The following is a 21,049-nucleotide window of genomic DNA, read 5'->3' as shown; positions in this document are numbered from 1 at the left end:
AAACCCGCTCTGCTTTTGCAGGCATCTGGAATGCAGAGGTTCTGGGTGCTTTTACGCCCATTATGGTGCAAAGACTCAGCGCGGATGTTGTTATCGGGCCTGCGATAGGCAGGAGCGACAAAGCAGAGCGTCCTACCTCGCCGCCATCTTGGCCACCTATCACCACTCACATTTTAAAGGAAAAAGGCCACTGGCTTGAACTTGCCAGTCCAAAATCCCCAAATAAGGCAGGAAATCAATACTATGTCTGCCTGCGAACATTAAGCTGTATCTTATCAGAACAGACCTATTACTGTGGAATGATTCTCAATAAACCAGTTGTATAGAACTGATCAAAATAGTTTCATTGCTCCCCTTGTCATCCACTGCCATTCCTCAAACCAAACAGTATAATGATAAGCTGTTAAGGTTTTACTAAGATCAGGGGTACTGGAATTATGCAACAGGGGAGGAGTGAATTTTTCAACAGGAGAGGACTACTTCTGGGTCAAGAAAAGGCAAATTATGGGGCTTAACGTAGCACATTTTCTGATAGTGATATTATCACTTCTATGTAGTCATTTTTACAAGTCAACAGTGTCTGGGTAAAGGTATCCCTGCATTAGTACCGGTCTCACAACAAAATACAGCAATAAGCAACTGAAAGGCGACCAGTCAACCTATGTGAGTGTTCTTCCTCTACCTCTGTGGCTTCGTTTTCAGTAGCCTTTGGTCTGGTTTAGCTAAATCTGAAAATTACCTATCAAATGATCAATTATATGATGAATCCATCATATCAATATCAATGTATATTTTGCATCCAAGCGTAGCAAGGGTTTGTGACCTTTGTGCTTTGCTCGCCTTTCTGAAGGGGAATGTGAGCCTCTCTCCACCTACAACAGATGAATTACTAAAAGTTATTTAATGATATTATAGCCAACATGTGCTTAGAAGTTACACTTAAAAATACAAGTAGTGGGGGAAAGGTAAGGAGACAAAGTATGAAGCAGGGAGACACAAATAGATAAAAATTTAGAAAAGAGAGAGAGAAAGATAGATTACATATACTACAGTAATATTAGCATAGTTTAAAATGTACAAATGTTTATATTCTAGATTACCTTAATCTGCACCTCAAGAACCCTAAGTGCTCCTGTGCCATGAACTTTAATAACGACCTGGAAGGTATTCAGCTTTTACAATGGGTTACTACCCTACCCACAAAGCCGGTCATATTTTAGAACCAGTACACACTCATCATACTAATGTTAAGGTTGACCCCCATTTCCTTTGATATGGTCCGACCACTACGGCATACCGATTTCCATCATGACAGATGTGTGTACTGTGCCCAGTATGAGGACATCCACTCTGGTTAGTAATTGGTCTAAACTTTCACCACCTCACTTCTCTGATCTCCTCTCCGCATCTAAACATACTCTCACGCATGCTCTGAATGAAACCAATAATATTGGAAATACCTGGCTCTCCCCTAGTGTAGATTTGATTTAATGATTCCTCTTGTATCCCCTTTTATGGTAAGAGTCACCTGATTTCCCTTAAGGAAAGCTGCAAGTGCCTTATACACCCCAGGTGCAAACAGAATGATCTACTCTTTAAAACGTAATATGCTGCACCTAATATGGCCCATTGTACAGAAAACATGACTGTTCTAACCGCAGGCTATGAACTTGTCTTTCACTGACTCCTTGTGGACAGTATTTTAGAGCTGGGACGCCCTACTTGGTCCTACCATGTGCTTTACAAATCCTAACCATAAGCATGTGGGGGATTGCTGAGACAAACATGTAAATGACATGGCTGGTAACTAGAAATATAAGATGTGTGCAATGTTGTGTATATTTCTTAAATAATTTACCTAGTAGAATGCTAAGCATATAGTTGTAGAAAGTGTACGTTGAAGGGAATTGGGCTGGACAAATAGTCTGATACTTAGAGAAGTTGGTTGACTGAGAGATTTCCCTTAAGAATAAACTTAAGATCTTTGTTCAGAAAATCTCCTGTGGTCTTTGATTGGCGAGGAACCAAATTTGTTTCAACAAGCAGCTTGTAAAATGTAATTATTGCAACATACATTGATGCACAATGATGTTGGTATTATCTATACTGATTCGTTTTTATCAGTAGCACTTTAATATAGTTGAGCTGCTGATCATTTTAATAAAATGCAATGTTATACAGTCTACGCCCGATGTAAAACCTAAAAAATTGCCTTTTCTGCTGATGGCATTGTACTTCTCTGAAAAGATGTTGAGTCTCTCCCAGATTATAAGGCATATCTGGTATGGATCGATACACCTTTCCTGGATCTTGCGTGATCATTCTCAAGAACTGATTGCCATTTTGTGTCTTAATTTTGAGAGTCTGAGTTCAGAATTTCATAACTAAAAATTGAAATTGTTGAAAAAGAATAATCACTGTAAATAGTGAAGCCAAATAATATGCAAGTTGATGAGGTATAAGATCCATTCTCCTTCATTTTCTTATGTGCCATTGATTGCATTTGTGCTATTTTTCTCTATTTCCTGAATTACTGTACAGTCGTTGTCTAGGCTTCTTCACCTTGCCTTTAGTCGGTGCTCTTATCTTCAATTTAAAACTTTCTTTGACATTACATAAAGCTTACAAAATGAAGGGAGCAGTTTCTATGCCCGCTGAGACTAAGCTTCAGCCTATCAGGCTATCACAATATTGTTGCATCTACCCTTGTCAAGATACGTACTCTTCCTTCTTACATAAAATCACCTCCATTACTCGATTTCCTCCATTACCACATTTGGCAAAAAATCTCACTTCTAGCAGTTAAACTGAAAAAAAACCTCATTAAAATACTGAAGAAATATAGACAAGGTAATAAAAGGTATACTTGTAATAGTACAAGGACAATCTATGCCCGCCACTTATGAGTTGAAGATAAAATCATTTTTGGCAACTTTGACAAAGTGACATTTTCCTGCTCTCTCTCTTGGCAATGGGGCACTACTTGATGATTCTTTGGTTGACATGTCGCATTCTTGCTGGAGGCACTCCAGGTGGCACATTAGGATTGCTTTGCCATAGAACCAGCTGTATGTTCATAAGAGATGTTACCTAAGAATCAATATGTGGTAGAGTGCTTTTTTGTTATATTTACAACTGCAAAAATGGCTTTACGACAGAATATCTCCAACAACAATGTCGACATACAGAATATTTTGTCAAAAATATTGTCTACAAAAATATTGAGTTTACATACTTTGTAAGTAACATACCAAAACATTGAGTCAAAAATATTGTAGAACAGAATATTGTCAAAAAAATGTAAGCATGTCGAAATATAATTGTATTTAACATTAATAATGTATTTGCAATATAAAACTGCAAATAATAATATAATTAAAAAGAAGTATTTTTCATAAATAATGTAAATTAAATATATATGTGTATATATGTATATATAATCTTTCAAAAACATGAAAACAATAATTAAACATTAATTATAACTTACAAATGTAAATTAACACACATATATAAACATAAATGTTAGATTTACCATTCCCACTATAAAGTAAGGTTTGATTTATCATTCACTGCAATATAAGCAACAGCAGAGAAAGTGCTGAACTTCCCACTTCAATGTAAGCAACAGTACAAAAATGGATGCATTTTGGAGGGGTAAGATTTGCTATTCCCAATCCAATCTAAGAGAGGTTAGATTTACTATTTCAAATTCAATCGAAGCAACAGTCGGGAAAGTGTTGCATGTAGATTTACTACTCCCACTCCAATCTTAGCAACAATTGGGTTAAGAGTAGGACATTGGAGGGGTCAGATTAACTTTTCCTACATCCACATAAGCAAAATCAGGGAACGCATTAGACTTTGGAGGGGTTATGTTTACCATTCCCACTACACTGTTGGCACACTCATAGAAAGTGTTGAACCTTGGTGGGGTAGGGTTTACTATTCTTACTCCAACATAAACTAAATTAGGGAACATGGAGAACTTTGGAGGGGTTAGATTTACTATTCCCACTCAATTCTGAGCAACAGTGTTTGGACTACATTTAGTATTCCTACTCCAATCTAAGCAACAATATGGAAAGTTTTGGACTTTATGGACGGTGTAAGATTTACTTTTTCCACTCCAACTTAAGCAAAAGTAGGGAAGGTTTTGGGGTTAGAAATGTTTAGATATATAATTTAAAAAATAATAATAATTTTAATAATATACCAAATAAACCACCAATTACATATTTAGATAACATTAAAAAAATCTAAAAATAAACAACAATATTTCAAAGTTCAGATAACATTGGATCCTGTTCCCCTACAAACTCAGCAATCTACTACTAAATTAAAAATTGCTAATTAAATGTAAAAATCTTTTAATTACACAATAAATGTTTCAAACTATACTTATAAAAGTAAAACAATTATTTTAATATCAATAATATCTCAAATTAATATAACTAATACGTTTTAAAATAATTCTGAACAATATTGAATACAACTATATTAAAATCAACAATATTATATACAATTATATTTTATACATAAAGAACAATATTCTTACATCCTCAGTATTTTTGTATTGACAATATTCTGACACAATATTCATGCAACTCAATATTTTTCAAACAATATGTTTGTCATTTACCGTACAGATATGCAGAATGTTAGAAGACAGAATTAACTATCTGCTGAATCAGAACTTTCGAGTGCTACAGCTTTCCCTTGGACAATACTGATGGACAATGCCTTTTTTCTTGCAAAGTGTTGTGAAGTTCCTCATTATGCAATGCTATTCTTCAAATTGATAGATGATATTTACTCTATTCAAACCCATCAATTCGGGATTCTGAATGCAAAAATTACTTCTTATTGTTTTCTGTTTAGCTCAGCCTCTCTATGATCAATGGCATTGCTCAGGATAGGACGATTAGCTGTGTTCCACAAAGTATATGCCACCCTAACCAATTTTGTTAGTGTATTAAGGGCATATCTTACAAGCATTTTAGCGTAAGCAATAATTTTCATTGGGTTGTAGCAAAAACAAACACGCCGCCTTCACACACTTCTGCCCAATTGGATAGAGTCTAGCTAAAGACAAACGATGCCGTTAAAAAAAGTGATTTTTAAGGTTAAATGAAAAAGAATAGGCTATGCATTTTATATTGTATTCCACTTCAATTGTACAGGCAATAACATTTGTTAGTGGAACTAATAAACCGATCTTCTAAGGCTAGTCTCTACGTTGGAACCTGAATGTAATTACATAAGAATTTATAAGAATTATTTTGAATTATATTTATATAACAAACGTGTATAATGAAATAATTGAAAGATACGAGTAAACAAAAGATTGAAATTGATGAGACCCGTGATATTTCAGATTAGCAGATTTATCAAAGATGTAAACTGATTAAATTGCATGTAAAATAAAAGCTTTTTTAATATTTTTCTTTAAAAGTTTTGTAATCATGAGCTATTTAATGTGAATTTGTGTGCTCTTTTATGATCCTGTAGTAAATAAGAATGAAAATGTAATTCACACATTCTTGTATGACAAATGTCCTTGTCCAGACTATTGATAAATCGATTCATAAATGAAGGAATGTGAAGCATGGCAGACAACACCTTCAGAAAGGTACCCAGACAGGCACGCAGGCTGCTCGCCTAGAAGATAAACACATTCATTACACAGTACAAATGGCTCCTGTAAATTATGTCCTTTGGCATCTATAACTCTTGAAAAGCAAAGGCTCCATGTCAGTTTCACTTCCTACTTATGCGACATTGTCACGGAACGTCCATTAAACTGAAATCATATCGCATGACTCCCTTAGGACAGTTCTATGTCATTCTGACAAATTGCGTCCTGTGGACGTGGGAAACTGGAAACGTGTCTGATTACACTAACTGACCGACTGTGGTGAGGTAATGTCCATCAGAATGTGCAGCTATATAATTTCTCTCTCGTTGGATATCAGTTGTATTCTTCCCTTTCTCTCCTTTCCTATGGAGTGGCCCTCTTATCACCCACTTACATTTCTGAGACTGATTCTGAAATCTATTAGAGGTGTTAACTCAGTGTTGGAACTTTTCCTTGCCAACTTCTTTTCCATCAATTTCTAGGTTTAGTTGAATCACATTAGACATGCAATTCGTCAGATAAACGTTTTGCCAGGTAAGCTTCCCCAATTTTGTCTCTTTTAGTTTGTGTTCAGTGAGTCTGCACAACACCAAATAACTAATTTTGCAGAAGTGATTCTATAGGACGCAATAATGTTTTTTTACTGTTGAACCGCACTAACAAGTTCAGGAAACCTGACTGCTGCAGTTCTGCCTGTATTAATCTTTAAATACTTTGTGTTTTTAACATTGGCATCAGTTAATATGCACTCATAAATGCGGTTGTTCTGGGAACTCCATAATAACTGTAACTTCAAAGACATTGTGTTAACGTGCTGTTAGACTTTGACATTGAACTAAATAAGTTATTCCAACAAATATGTCGTATCATAAAAAGAAAGAGAACCTCACAGCATTTCTTTTTAATAACTGTTCAGCTACAAAATTTTATTGGTATCCTTTTATGTTCCCTCTAGAGGACTAGTGCACAAAAGCACCGCCGTGGAACATATAAAATTACAAATGAAATTTGCTGTAAAAAGTAGAATGTCTTTTAGATTGGTGTCAGTATTTATTTCATTCATAAACCAAAAAATTGCAGGTATAATACTGTATATTCATTGTCAGCGAGTTCATGGGTTTAAGTTGCCATCAAATGTTATTGATTGATATAAGACAGATACTGGAGAAAAAGAAAGATTTGTAACGTACTCCTAACATAAATTGTTCCACAAAAGCACTGTAAAAACTCCTTCAAAGTTTTGTGTTGTGCTTGGCTCGTACGGTTAACTACATAATTTGGTTGTTTCGTATTCCACTGTGTTTGGCAATTTGGCATTAAAGGCCTGGAGAGCGGACAAGATTCTCACCACTTCACTGGTTGACAGTTTGAGTCTATGGCGAAGCAGGCAGGAGAAAAGGTCTAGGCGACGAGACCCAGGCGGGGAGAGTTTATTGACACGGTCGCGTATCTCTAGAAGCTGCAAGAGGGCCGAGTCCTGTGATCCCTGAGTGTAAGGGTAATCCAGCTGCAAGATCAAGTCTCGAATTGCTTCCGGGTCAAAGTGCATGCTGTAGCCAAACACCTGTATGCTGTTGATTTTCATGTAACCAAGATTCCGCGATGGATCAATGAACTCCAGAGGCTCATAATAAATGCTTTCATTGCCGTTTGGGCCATTGGACTTGATGCGACTCCTCAGATAGATGTGCACGGTCTCAAAAAATGTTTTCCATTTGTTGCCTAGAGTCAGCGTCCAGTTATAACATTGCATGGGGAGGTCAAGCCTAGTCCGCTCCCAGTCGGGGAAACTGTTCTCGTTCACCGGCATGAACCAGCTCTCAGAGTGGCTGCCACCAAAAGGGTTGACGTACACGGCTAGAACAGGCTCCAAGGTACTGTTTTTCGTTAAGCAAATCTGAAGGGAGAGCCCCAGGATCATGTGTACCATGTTGGACTTGTACTTGTTGCTCTTCAGAGTGAGGAGCATGCGTTTCCGCCACGAAGGATCAAACCAGCTGTTGAGTCGCATATCATTGCTGATGAAGATTGCGTGCACCTCAATCCTCCTATCAGTTTTCTGCAGAAGGTACTTCATCTCCAGGTCTTGCATGTCCGTCTCAAATCCAATGTAATGCTCGGTAGAGTCTGCAACCTCAGGCTTGCAAATTCCCTGGCTCAGCATATATCCAGTGTTGCAACTGCCACAGCGAGTGCGGTTATCCGATGCACAGGTGAGGCAGGAAGCACCGTCACCAACCACGCAAGGAAGGAACCCCTGGCAGATGACCTGGTCGTTGGGGCAGGTGCAAGAGTGAGTCTCTTCAGAGAAGCTTCCCAGGAGTCCATTTTCACTGCAGTACAGGAAGGACTGCATTCGATTGAGCCAGTATGCAGAGGATCTGTAAAAAAAAAAAGGAAAGAGAACAAACATTTATTAGACAGAAAGAAGTATTGTGTGCACAGATACAAAGGACGTTTCTTATACCATTCATGAATTTAAACAAATCTTCTGTAGAAACTAAAGACATCAACTGGAACTCGATTGATTAATTTTTGTGAAATCTGCGGGATAGCTATACACAAAAATCCAAATACTTCTAGTTCCTTTTGCTACTTCCCTATAGTTGTATAACTATATGTTATCTATTTTATTAAGGTTAAAAGAGCAAAACCCTAGCCAGCCTGGTTTGCAGGATGCTGAACAACAAAGCATAGTAGCAAAGCATCTGAAGAGAAAATTATGCTTAAATACAATACAAATCTAATCAAAAGGTTCTGTGATCCATATAGCCCTAAATGCCAGGTAACATACCCTCTGAATGGCAACAAAGCCACCAAAGCATGCCCAAACATAGGTCCCTTGGTCTCAGTGCCATAGTACTCAAGGCACTGATGAGGGCCAAGAAGAGGAAAGCATTCTGGAGTATCTTTTTCCAGTTGAAGGTGACATGGCCTGGCAGTTCAAACTGGACTGTTCTCTTTGGCGGAGAGCCATTGCTGTATTGCATAAGTATGGCCTTGTCTTTAGCCACACAGTCAGCATAAAAATGGTGGTCTGGATTGTAGCCCGAGTAATTAAAAGTGGAGGAGATTAATTCAAAGATCCACCCATTATTTTTTTTTCCAGAACTGTGCAGTAGATAATTGAACAAAATTATTCATTGTTAAAGCCAAAAGGCACAGAAAGATTTTTAAGCTTAGCTCAAGACCATTACTTTTGCCGGCCAAAACGTTTCTTGAAAAATAGAGACAGGTTTGTCTAAACTGCGTTCTTCCTTGTTTATACTGAGCTACTAAATAGTCACAGCACTGGTTCCTGGCTTCATTCTTTCGTCGCATCTTATTTCTTAACATAAATAAAATGCTTGAAGTTTCCATGCAAAGCCCTTTTGACATAGGGTGACCTGATTTTGAGCGGCAAAACCTAGAATCAGCCAGACATAAAAGTAGGACTAAGGCCTTTAGTAGATATAAACACACATTTACATGGCTATTTTTACATAACATTATCTATGGGAGGACCTCCACCCTCAGTCCTCCTGCCTTCTTCCCTACTCTGTCTCCCATCCTACATCATCATCACCAGCAGCTATAGATGGAGGGCGTTATTGGGAGATAAATCCAAACGTTAGTAGAAACATGCCCTCAGGAACATTGTAGCCAACAAGGACAGGCACTAATTTCTCCTATTTAACTGCTTTAGCTGGGCTACAAGTAGACCCTGGGTGGAATTTCAACTATGCAGGAGTGATCAGAGTAATTTTGGTAATTCCACATTACTCTTTGATGCAAATTTACCAATAAATACACAATTATGCCCACTTGCAAATTTAAGAGTAATTTTTGGGAAGAATATCCTAGAGCGAGAGTACATTCCGGAGGTGTGTGCAGCTCCTCATGCTACTGTTTATCTTCTGATGGGTTCTGAGCTATTTGCATAGTGGAAAATGCATCCTTGCTTCAAAATTTTAAACGCAAGGGTGCATTTTGCGATACAGAACTAGCGCTAAATGCTGGGAGAACCACAGTAATCTCCTAAATCCTGTCTTTGACCATGCAAGCAGGCACTCATCATCTTACCCATTCACCCGTCCATGTACTCACTGATTTATAACTCCTGCATTTTATCCATGTGCACACTCGCCCATTCTTCTATCTGCCCTTCCATCCATGTACTCCCTCATTCTTGCATTTATCTATGCACTCACCTATCCATTCCTGTACTCACTGTGAATTGTTTCAATCACCTGTGCATCAAATTGCTCACCTGCTCATTATCAATGCACGTTAACATTCACACATTAATTCATCCTATCACTCACTCATCCACCTTATGACTAATGCTCACATTCATCCACTCATTCGTTCGCATAAAAACACAAATAAAATTACCATTCAATGCGATTTCATTAAGTAAGTCTGATTGCCTTTGCCAGTGCTTCTTGAAGCAGTTTGGGATAGCAGGGCATGGGAGCTTTTGGCTTGATATGCAACGCACTCTCTCACATTAACATAGCAGTCATCAGTGTCTAGTAGCTCCTTCATGGGTTTGCCACAGAGCTTTCTCTCGTACATGCAAGGAGCGATACCATTTGAAAAGGGCTGATACAATTATTTTCATCAGGGTAGGAGCTGTAGATATAAAAAAAGACATGCTCTGGTGATGAAATAGTGTTATCTCTTAGAAACAAAGAGGTTTGTGAGGGACACGGTGTGGGTGGGACTAGGAATGCTGCTGGTGAGATGTCTCCTGACATTTTCAAGTCAATGCAGGCAGTCATAGCCTTCTGTGAATCTTTAATCCTACAATTGATTCAAGACATGAGGGACATCATGAGAAACAGCCAAATGGATGTGTGGGGTCTCTACAAAAATGATTAAAAAATGAATGAGAAAATTGAGTTTTGGCCACCTTTTTCCAGTAATAATCTTCTCAATGTTTCATTTGCCCACTGTGGCACATGTTTTGGACATCCATGCCCATATGAAAGCAAACACAATCCATGTCTGTCTAGTGGTTCAAGACTCTGTTGGGACATATCATGAGAAATCCCACAAACCCAAGCAATCCAAATAGACAGAGGTGAACAAAGTGGATTTGGAGTGAGACTATAGATGCTGCAACACTCCTCTCATTTCTTCGATAAACTTGTGGGCCTTCTAGTTCCGCTGTAATCGGCTAAAGCAGTTGGCTCATGAAAGGTGCCAAGGAAAGTGAAAAACTGGGACTTGGAAAGGGAAGAGGCTCACATTTCCAGAAATGTCTCTTCGTGGATCATTATGGGGAGTCTCCAATCCCATTCGCTTTTTAGCTTATGTGCTTAGAGGTACCATCTTGCATCGATGAGTATTATGTCAGTAAGGAAGCAATGGACTACTTTCCTATCGTTCTGATCTTGGGCGGGATTGTAGTTGATAAAATTTTGGGGTAGCATGATGTTCATTTCTAGAGCTGCTTTTATCTAATCCAGGGATGGGGAGATGAGGGGTTAAACTAGGTAAAGCTGTCATAATAGGGTAACCAGACATTCTGGTTAACCCGGTACAGTCCTGGTTTTCAGAGGGGCAATCATTCATTCATCCATGTGCCCAGGCACTCGCCCATTCATTCATCCATTCATTTAGCTATTCACCTATTCATACATGCATGCACTCACTCATCTATCCATTCATCTATCCATTGCCGGTACCACCGCCAAGCTCCAGAAGAGACTCCAGCGGATCCAGAACGCCTCAGCCAGACTCATCCTCGACATCCCACGAACCAGCCACATCTCCGGACATCTGAGAGACCTACACTGGCTCCCCGTCAACAAAAGAATCACCTTCCGCCTCCTCACCCACGCACACAAAGCCCTACACGACCAAGGCCCGAGCTACCTCAACAACCGAATCAACTTCTACGCTCCCAAACGCCACCTCCGATCAGCCAACCACGCCCTCGCCGCCGTCCCCCGCATCCGAAGAGCGACTACAGGAGGAAGGTCCTTCTCCTACCTGGCCGCCAAGACCTGGAACTCCCTCCCGACCGACCTGCGCCTGACCCAAGACCACCTCTCCTTCAGGAAGAAGCTGAAGACCTGGCTGTTCGAGCAGTAGCGGCACCCCCCTCCCCCCAGCGCCTTGAGACCCTACGGGTGAGTAGTGCGCTCTATAAATGTCTTTGATTGATTGACTCAAATCTACATTCATGCATAACCACACACAAACTTACAAATCAATGAAGAAGCACATTCAAAGATAAAAAAAGACATATCTCTTGGCTTTTCCAGGACTTATGTTCTGAATAGGGCCTATGCATCCTAGCCCAAGTGCACATTTAGTGAGCGCAAGCGGCTGCTCATGCTCCCTAATCATATTCTTTTGCTTTTAGCACTATTTCATAGTGCAAAATGCATACTCATGACCATTTTGGATACGAGGGAGCATTTTGCGCTAAGAAAAAAGGGCTAAATGCAGAATTACTGTTCTTGTGTAAGTATGCGTAATGTCGCAGAATTCTTTTGTAATTCCGCAAGATTAGGCTACATGGAATTACAAGGGTTTCACCCACCCCAAGGGCCACGGGGATCAGGGAAGGTGTGTAGCGGGTGTTTCTGGTCACACACTCGTTGAGTAAGTAGCAGCAGGTTCCCCTGGAGAGATGAGCATGATATGGGAGTGAACTTTCAAGAAGCAATGTTTGAAGGATGATGGCTCCAAGTCACTCTTTATGAATTGTTGGTCTTCATTGACTGAGCTCTAGGAGGCATCTAAACCTGTCTTTATGCCAGGCATATAGAAGCATTAAGCATGTTCTCTCTTTCCAACAATCTAAGTGATCGCGCTCAAGGTTCTCACAAGAGACTATGGAACCCTAGATGAGGTGCATTTTTGCAACTTCCCTTCCTTTTGGTGGTACCATGTTGCTAGATCCATGTCATGGTTCATGGGCTTGTGGGTGATGCCAACAGCATGAGCTGCTGTATGCGGGTCTTTGTGTTCCTTATTCGTAGAAATGGTCCTAAATATGCTCATCAAGAGAGTCTGTCTTGCACGTGGAAGGAAAACAGTCTTTCCTTATCTCAAATCATGTCGTATTTAAAATCTGGTGTGATGGTATTGTTGAAAATATGAATACAATAATAACCATCCAAAAACTTTCTGCTGCTCAAGAGTTGCAATCTTCAAGTACTTTGATTGTGGCAGTTGTGCTGACCTGAATATTATCAGTGTGTATAATATCTTGGAATTTACATATCTCAAAAACTTCCATTAGCATCAGGGAACATAAGTGAACGAAAAAGAAAGACCTATATGATGCATCACTGAAATTGTCACCATTTTGACCACTTTCATGCTAGGACCAATAGGGGCACAGAAGAAAGAGAAAAGATCGGCTTTTTTCTGAAGGTGAAGTGGGTGACTGTTGTGCAAGTCATAACCGAGACGACATTTAATAGACAAGGCTCTCGGAAAGGGAAGCCTCTATAGCCTGATGGTCAGAGTTGTAGAGTAGATTTCATGGAAGAAAGCTTTTAGGTGTATAGTTATGTTCTGCATCCTTGTTGCACTGTGGGGTATTCACATGAATGCATCTGCAGGTGAAGCAGAGGTCTTGACAGCACCTCTGAGGCTAATGCCAGGGAAGTAATAACATAGCTGGGACATGGAGTCCCAGGGTTTCATTATGGGTAGCTGTCAAGCCATGGCATACTGAGCCACCTCAACCTAGCATGAAGAAGATGTAATTCCCACAGTCAAACATAGAGATGATGGTAATTCCTAATACTACCAAGCTTCAGTCAGATGATATTAGGTAGGGTATAGACTGTGGTAGGCAGGACGAACAACTGAATGCGCTAAGTACAGATCAGATATGAGCATTAAGAATAATCTATTCTAGAGGGTATCTTCTAGGATGATCCTGATACTGGTGCTGAGGGGAATATTGGTCAGGGATGGATGGAAGAATTTGAAGAGCGAGGAAGTACAATGATGACATTGGTGAAAAGAAGGGCTTCTAGTGCCTGCCACTCTATTTGTGTCTTGACAATGCATAGGTTGAGCTGAATGTCATTGGTATAAATTGCAAGAAGAGGATCCGGCCTACTGTGGCCCTCAGGATATCCATACTGGTGTGCACTATAACTGGTAACCGGTGATCAATGACAGAGTCATAGAGCGTAGAAAGAGGACTGGGTTAAGTCACTGAGATCATAGAGCGTAGAAAGAAGACTGGGTTAAGTCACTGAGATCATAGAGCGTAGAAAGAGGACTGGGTTAAGTCACTGAGATCATAGAGTGTAGAAAGAAGACTGGGTTAAGTCACTGAGATCATAGAGCGTAGAAAGAAGACTGGGTTAAGTCACTGAGATCATAGAGCGTATAAAGAAGACTGGGTTAAGTCACTGAGATCATAGAGCTTAGAAAGAAGACTGTGTTAAGTCACTGAGATCATAGAGCGTAGAAAGAAGACTGGGTTAAGTCACTGAGATCATAGAGCGTAGAAAGAAGACTGGGTTAAGTCACTGAGATCATAGAGCGTAGAAAGAAGACTGGTTTAAGTCACTGAGATCATACAGAATGGTGACCATCAGTTGGGGGTAAGGTGTCTAAGACTCCTGTTGACGCCTTCTTTGGTGAAGATCTCACTTGATTTCAGTGGTGTCAAATGTTGCACTGAGGTCTGAGCTGCCCTTAGTCATGTTTGGAACGTATTGTTTACTTCTTTGGCCTCATCCCAGACTTTGAGGAGGGCTCTTTCAATGCCTTGCCTTGGGCACAAGCCCTGTGATAATCGTTTGAGAAGGCAGTTATTGTCAAGTTCATCACTGTGTAGGGATTGATTAGTTTTTATAAACACTGCAATGGGCCTATAGTGAGGAGAATGGCTGTATCAAAAGTCTCTTTTCGAGCAGAAGAATCAGAATGATTTGTTTGAGGGTGTCATACAGTTTATTCTTTTCGGCGTCCCTGTCTGTATTAAATTGTATGCAGAAACAATGCCTGCCCACAGTCTAAGAATGTTGGTTGGCTTTCTAAGTTTGGCATGCAGCTACTGAATCTGTGTGATTCAGAAGGCAGGGATCAGTTTTTGTTCTGTTTTCTGTCACACAACAGAAAGGCAGACAGAAATGTGAATATAAGTCCACAAATACATAATCTAAAATACACAATGACATAGACACATGGTTGTATGATGGAACAACGCAGGGAAATACTCTGCATGCCTTTACCACGCATTTTTTTAGAACGTATATGCTTGTACATCCTATGCCTTTACCACACATTTCTTTATATGTTTATAGATATAAACAATGTATGTGGGGGGAGATCACCCACACCCCCAAACTTACCTGAAATGCGTGGTGAAGGCTTATGCGTTCTAAAACCATGCGTGGTAAAAAATGTGTGGTAAAGGCACAACGTGGTAAAAACCCCATTGTAAAGTCTGTTTTCCCAGACACACACACACACAAAAACACACCCATGGTAAAGGTGAGAATTATTCCTTTTCTTTACAATTCTATATTTCTGTTTCTCTGATATAGCCATCCCAGAGACACAGACGCCTTCTCATACTGCACGCCTATTTTTAAAATGTCCGCAACTGGTGTCCTACGCCTCTCCGTGCGCTCCCTTTCTCTCTCTCCATGTGCAGTCACTGTCCCAATCTCGTCTTGGGTCAGCCCACGTTCGCAATTACGCAGCCAGTAAACGCTTTCTACAAATCCACTGAGTTAACAAGCGCTAAAAGGCAGATAATGAAAGCTCCGATCACTAAGGGGTTCATGTCCTTAGTATCCATAACTCAACCCTTTATGCTATTCAATAAAATATGACGTCTCTGGCTGCAGCCTGTTTAGGACCCAGACCTCTATTTGACGGAATGCCACCTGGGAGGGCAGGCAGATTGGTATCAGTGGGAGCGGGATGGCAGCGGCCCAGAGCCGCGCGGGCATGAAATGCAAAATAAAGACAGAGCGGCGCTGATTCCGAGCGAAAACCAATTTGCACAGCTCGGTGATCAATTTCACCAACTGGTGTGCACACCTGGGCACTTTTCAAAGACGAGAGGTTAACAGTGAGGAGTTGGTTTGCACTGAGAAAAGCAAAGCTCGGAGAAAATCATTTAGGTTTGTGGAGGACACACATAGAGAATCATTAAACATTTTTTTTTTAAATATGTGCTTAAAGAAAAACTTTGCTTGTCTGCTGCACTAGATATATTGAAAAGGACACCGAACAGCAGTCTAATTTTATGGGGGAACTGTTATCGTCTCGCGATGTATTCCAGCCAATACCATGATCTACTTATGGACCATCATGGACCATCCTATCAAAGGTTACGGAAGTACGCAGATTTATGCCGGCAATACTGTACTTGATTAGCAGAAACACAAAGAGCCTGATTTAGAGTTCGGCGGACAGGCACTACGTCACAAGCGTGAGGGATATCCCGTCCTCCTGCTTACAAATGTCAGAGGATATAATGCACTTGGATGGATACTCGTCATGTTTGCAGGGGCGGCTCTTACATTACATTACCCCCAGAGATGAAAAATAAAATGGTACTTTATTAACATTTTATGTTTTATCCTATCATCCTGAACCGAGCGTCAGGACGAGGTGCAGCCGCTGCTGAATGACAGCAACAGGGCGGAGGGTGGGCTGTTCGTGCACTTTCCAAAGTCCGCATGTGCCTTTGGCCAGCCATCTTGCAACATCCAGCCAGACATGTGCAGTATCAGACCTCTAAACCAGCTGTTTTAAGACTGGGTTAGAGTATGTTTAGACCTCCAAGGTGCTGGGGCGTGCTAAGAGAGGCCGCTCCCTCCAATCAGTGTGCTGCTCTCACAGCATGAGAGCAGTGCCAGGATTGGTGCCCACACTGCAGCATCCAGTTCCTCTGAAGAGAGGACGTAGGCTCAGGTAAGTTTTATTTTTAATCTTAATATTTGCGAGTGTGCCCCCTCTCCTCCCTTAAACTCAAAATGTTTGACCAATGACAATTGTGTGGTATTTTAATTAATCTGTGATAAATGTACATATTTATCGAATTACCACTTGCATCAATGCAAGAGTCATATTTTGCCACATAGTATTAACATCAAGCATTGTACAATTAACAGCTGAGAAATAAAAATACCACCAGCAGCTTTCAATTACACCAAATTAAAATATCGCTGAAATCAATCTATTTATGTAGTACGCCCTTTGCAGCCAACAAGATCAAATACTGTCAACACAACAGGCCTTTTTTGTGAATCATCTGTTTCATCTAGTCTGTCTTCTCCTTAGTCATCTATATTAGTAGGGCCCTTATTTATGGGGGATTGGCATAGGGCAGTGCTGCACGTCTTCTTGCTGCGCTGCCATACGCCATTGTGAACGGGCTGGAATGCACCATATGTATGAAATTATGCGCATTCCTGTCCTTTCCCCCTACGCTGGTGCATAATTTTCTCTCTATCCCAATGCAGCCACCTTTGCACCATGGTGCAAGGCTGTCCGCATTGCATGCAGGATTGTTTTAGTGCACCAAGGGACCCTTTTCTGCACAAAAACAATCCCAAGAGGTGTTTTTCTCTTTCTATGTGTGTTGTGAAGTGCAGCACACACGCATAGAGGAAAAAGTAGGAGAAATACAAATATTTCTCTTCGTTATGCCTGCTGTGGGGAGGCGTAAGGTGTTCAAGCTGCCCCAGGTTTATGTGCTTAGGGAAATTTGGGGCAGCGTCAAAATCCATGGGTGTTGCATGGAGAAAACCCACAGCAACGCCCATGGAATGCCCCTTGATGTAGAGTAAGGCAATGCCGATCTTGCACTGCTTTTTCTTACTCCACATCTATGAGGCCATGCAAAGTCACGCAAAGTGGCTTTGCGTGGCCCCGTAGATTTAATTGAGAGACCTGCGCTATCAGAGTGTTAAAAAAGTGATGCTTTAGTGGCGCAAGCCTCTCATAAATAGGCCGATAGTTATTTCTCTACCATTCCAGTGGCGTAGCTAGCTCTGAGTTTCCTGCCTCGTGGTGGTCGGAGTGAAGAGCGGGGGGGATGCTGGTGATTTCTCCGTTTTGTTTGCCTCCCAGCGGCTGGCAATTTTGGAGCAGCGGGTAATGATACCAGCCCCAAGACTGCAGGTAAGAGCAGGGGGCGAACCGCTTTCCACCCCCCCCTGTGCTACGCCACTGATTTTGGCCAGTATGGAGGATGGAGAGGATAGAATGTTGGAAAATGTGTTTTTCCTGAACATGACAGCAAATGTGCATTTACAGGGTTGGAGGGAAAAATCATTTTGACGTCTGCAGTGCTCCTAACAGTGAAGGTGCAGAACTGGCCTGGCTATGAATGGTGCAACAGGGCCTTGCCCAGTAGCTTTAAGTGGTAATCCTGATAATGGAAGATCAGACCCTTGGGAAGAACTTCAATAGTTGTCAATGGAAGTCCCTGCTCGATACCCAAAAAGCCTTAGCGAACCAATGGGTTCAAAAAGCACAACAGAGCAGAGAACATGTGATGGAGGCATGGTGTTCCATCACATTGACATTGACTGAACTTGATGCCTGCCCCTGGCCCGCTCTCAATCTCAACCTGGCAGACAGTGCTGCATGCTCACCCCCATAGGCATGGTGATGATCCACAAAGTTGGAGGTGGTATGCAACGTTTCGGTCTAGGCTATTTGTCTGTTTCATCTTCATACTTGGGCATGGTTGCCTTCTGCTTCAAATACACCACAAACTTCAAAGGCATGTTAGTGTCATAGCTACGGCCGAGCCTTCAGCTAGTCATGTGTTGTCGGAAGGCTGGAGTCCACCCAGCCTCACCCTCCCCCCTGCTACATTGCTACTGTGTTTTCTATTAACCTAGAAGTATGTTATCTCAATGTTTTCTCGCTAGATTCTGGGTTCGAGGAGGAAAAAGGCACTCAAGAGCGAAAGGAAATAAAAGATTGTCAATGAAATTAATTGAAAAACAGAAAACAACCACAAAATCACCCTAGCCAATAAAAATGAAGTGACAATAGAATGAAGAAATGGCTACAGAAGATGGGAAACATTTCAAGCCTATTTTGTAAGCAGTACCACAGTACATTTAAAGAGACTTTACAGAGTTTATTTCTAGAAACAAAATAATGTGTTGCTCAGTTCTAAAGTTGTATGAAAGTGCAAGATCCATACCATACAGTAATGAAGGTTCAAGAACTGGGGGATATGTGATAGCCCTAGTTAAGTTGGAGGAAAGAGGCTCAGGAGTAGCAGAATGATGCCTTTCATTGGCAGAGGGTGCTGAACAAAACCTCCTTTTGGCAGTACAGGCTGTGGGGTCCAAGAATCATATAAATCAAAGGCTTGCAGCAGACCTTGGAGAATCTTTGTCGTGTGAAAGCCACGACAGAGCCGGAGAGGCAGCAGCAAATCAGAATCTGTGGTTTGTGATGGAAATGGACATACCAGACAGCGGCGGCCGGCTCAGGTGAGCACGGTGAGGCGGGGCAGGGCCAAGCAGGGGGGAATCTGACGGACGAAGGAATAGGTCAAATTAAATAAATAAATAATACCTATTCCGCCATCTGTCGGCTTCCTCCCCTGCCAGGCCCTTCCCCACCCCACCGCTCTTACCTGAGCCGGCCGCCGCTGACAGCAGAAATCCTGCAAAGTCTGCTTTCAATTTACAGCGGTACAATGAGGCACTGAAGCTACTTCACTGATGTTCTCTTGTCTCATCATCATGAAAGGTGGGAAGAGGTTCTCCACCTCATTCTTGCGGTGCTCCTAACGTGGGTAGGCGCATTGCTAAGATAGTGCATACCTGCTCTTTCTCAAGCAACAAATACATTAAGAGGAACCGAACAAGAACGTTAGCAGAGGTCATATTAACAAGTGTAGACATGGAGGCCAATGACCAAAAAGGTGCTTTTGGACAGTGATTGTAGCTTATTTAAAATAACACATTTTAAAAAAAAAACATATTATGAATAACTTTTTACAGTCAGTGGCATGTTCGCAATTATTGTCAAAAAAAAAAAACTGCAGGATTTTTTTTAATTTCTGGGGTTTCCCTTCTTTCATCAGCGGTCCTCCCTGTGGGAGGAGAACGAGGCAGTCAGTCAATCAGTTACATCTAATGCTCTGTGACAGAGCTGTGGAAGACAGGCCAGTATGATGGCACATGTTTACTGTCATGCCCATCTTGAGGGCAAGTCCTTTGCTCCTGTTGTCTCTGGCCGAAAGGCTTTTGCTCCAAAGACAGAAGAATAAAGAGGAAAGACTAACAGGGCTTTGCGGCTAGTGCTCCTGAGCCAGGCACCTTCATCTTAATTCTGCAAACTACAAAGGCCTCTTCGTTTGGTAGATGTTTAGACAGGTGCAACCTTAGCTGCTAAGAGCTGGCACTTTGGCAAAATATGCAAGAAAAGCTCCAAAAGGCTTTCGCAGTCATTTTTTACAATTTGAATTTGACCTCTTTAGTGTCTAGGGTTCCACTTAAGTTGGAACCCTAGAAACTTCTTAGTTTGGTTACATGGACAGACTCTTCTGGCTTTGGAACCCTAACTTTGCCAGGAACTAGGGCACAGAAGATCCATTTAATGACCAAAGTATATATAGGTTTTGTTGTGATATTTTTATTCTTATTATGTTTCATAAAGGTGGGCAATAATTTAAATTTCTGTATATTTTCCCTTCTTCTGACCTCCATCTATTCCTTTGTTTGAGTGTTTTCATATTTCCTATTTGAAAATAATTAAGGCCCTGTTTCAAGTTATTTATTTTATGTGAAAATGATATATTATCAAATTCTACATTTCCTATACCATATAATAAGCACGGCTTATGAGTGGGATGCAGTGTGAGACGAGCGACGTTGGGGTGCTCAGAGTGCCAGTGGAAGGGTCTGATCACTGTTTTAACTGGAGGAGGAACTGTTTAATAGTGTTGCATTAAATCTTCAATAGCGTTTGCTCTACTGTGACCTGGAGTGTCAATACTACATATTAGAAGGAGCAAAAGGTGTTTTGTGGGAAGAGAAATCGATGTGTTGGTTTTAAGGGCAAAGGTTAAGTGGGTGGCACAGGAAACACTTTTTAAGGTAATCGATAATATGTACTGCCAGTGATCCCACATGTCTTGCATAACACTTCCAGATATGGAAACTGCGGTGTTCGAATAATTGTGATGACATCACTAAATAAGCATGCATCAATTTTCTTTCTGGACACAGAACATCAGCGAACTACGAAAACTTCCACCTGGGACTACATTGTACCCTTGGTAGACAGTGGATTTAAAGCCTCAATCAAACCGTAAGCAAGTCATCTAATCCAGTTTCAGTAAAAAAAAAAAAAAAACAGAGCTTGCGTTTGACACATTGTCATAGTTTGCAGCAAACTGAAGTAGTTTGTCACTTTCAGTGACAGGTCGTGGGGCCCGTTCCTCGCAGCAAAGCA

The 21,049-nt window shown here is 41.0% G+C and overlaps 1 protein-coding gene across 2 annotated transcripts in view; it reads right to left on the bottom strand.

Annotated features, from left to right (window-relative positions):
* Positions 1-6,529: 6,529 nt before the first annotated feature.
* The window catches only part of BRINP3 (BMP/retinoic acid inducible neural specific 3), an 845,680-nt gene continuing 831,160 nt past the window's right edge, over positions 6,530-21,049 (bottom strand). The window contains exon 8 of one of the 2 annotated variants that reach the window (XM_085654808.1): positions 6,530-8,016. In XM_085654808.1, coding sequence (XP_085510934.1) covers positions 6,900-8,016 — 1,117 coding nt within the window. In that variant the 3' untranslated portion in view covers positions 6,530-6,899. The remainder of the gene's footprint in view (positions 8,017-21,049) is intronic. The other variant, XM_085654809.1, reaches the window with a different exon arrangement.

This window comes from Triturus cristatus, chromosome 4_1 (genome assembly GCF_964204655.1).
Source record: "Triturus cristatus chromosome 4_1, aTriCri1.1, whole genome shotgun sequence".
Lineage (NCBI taxonomy): Eukaryota > Metazoa > Chordata > Amphibia > Caudata > Salamandridae > Triturus > Triturus cristatus.
The sequence above is the reverse complement of the archived record's forward strand: the minus strand, read 5'-3'. Positions and strand labels throughout refer to the sequence as shown.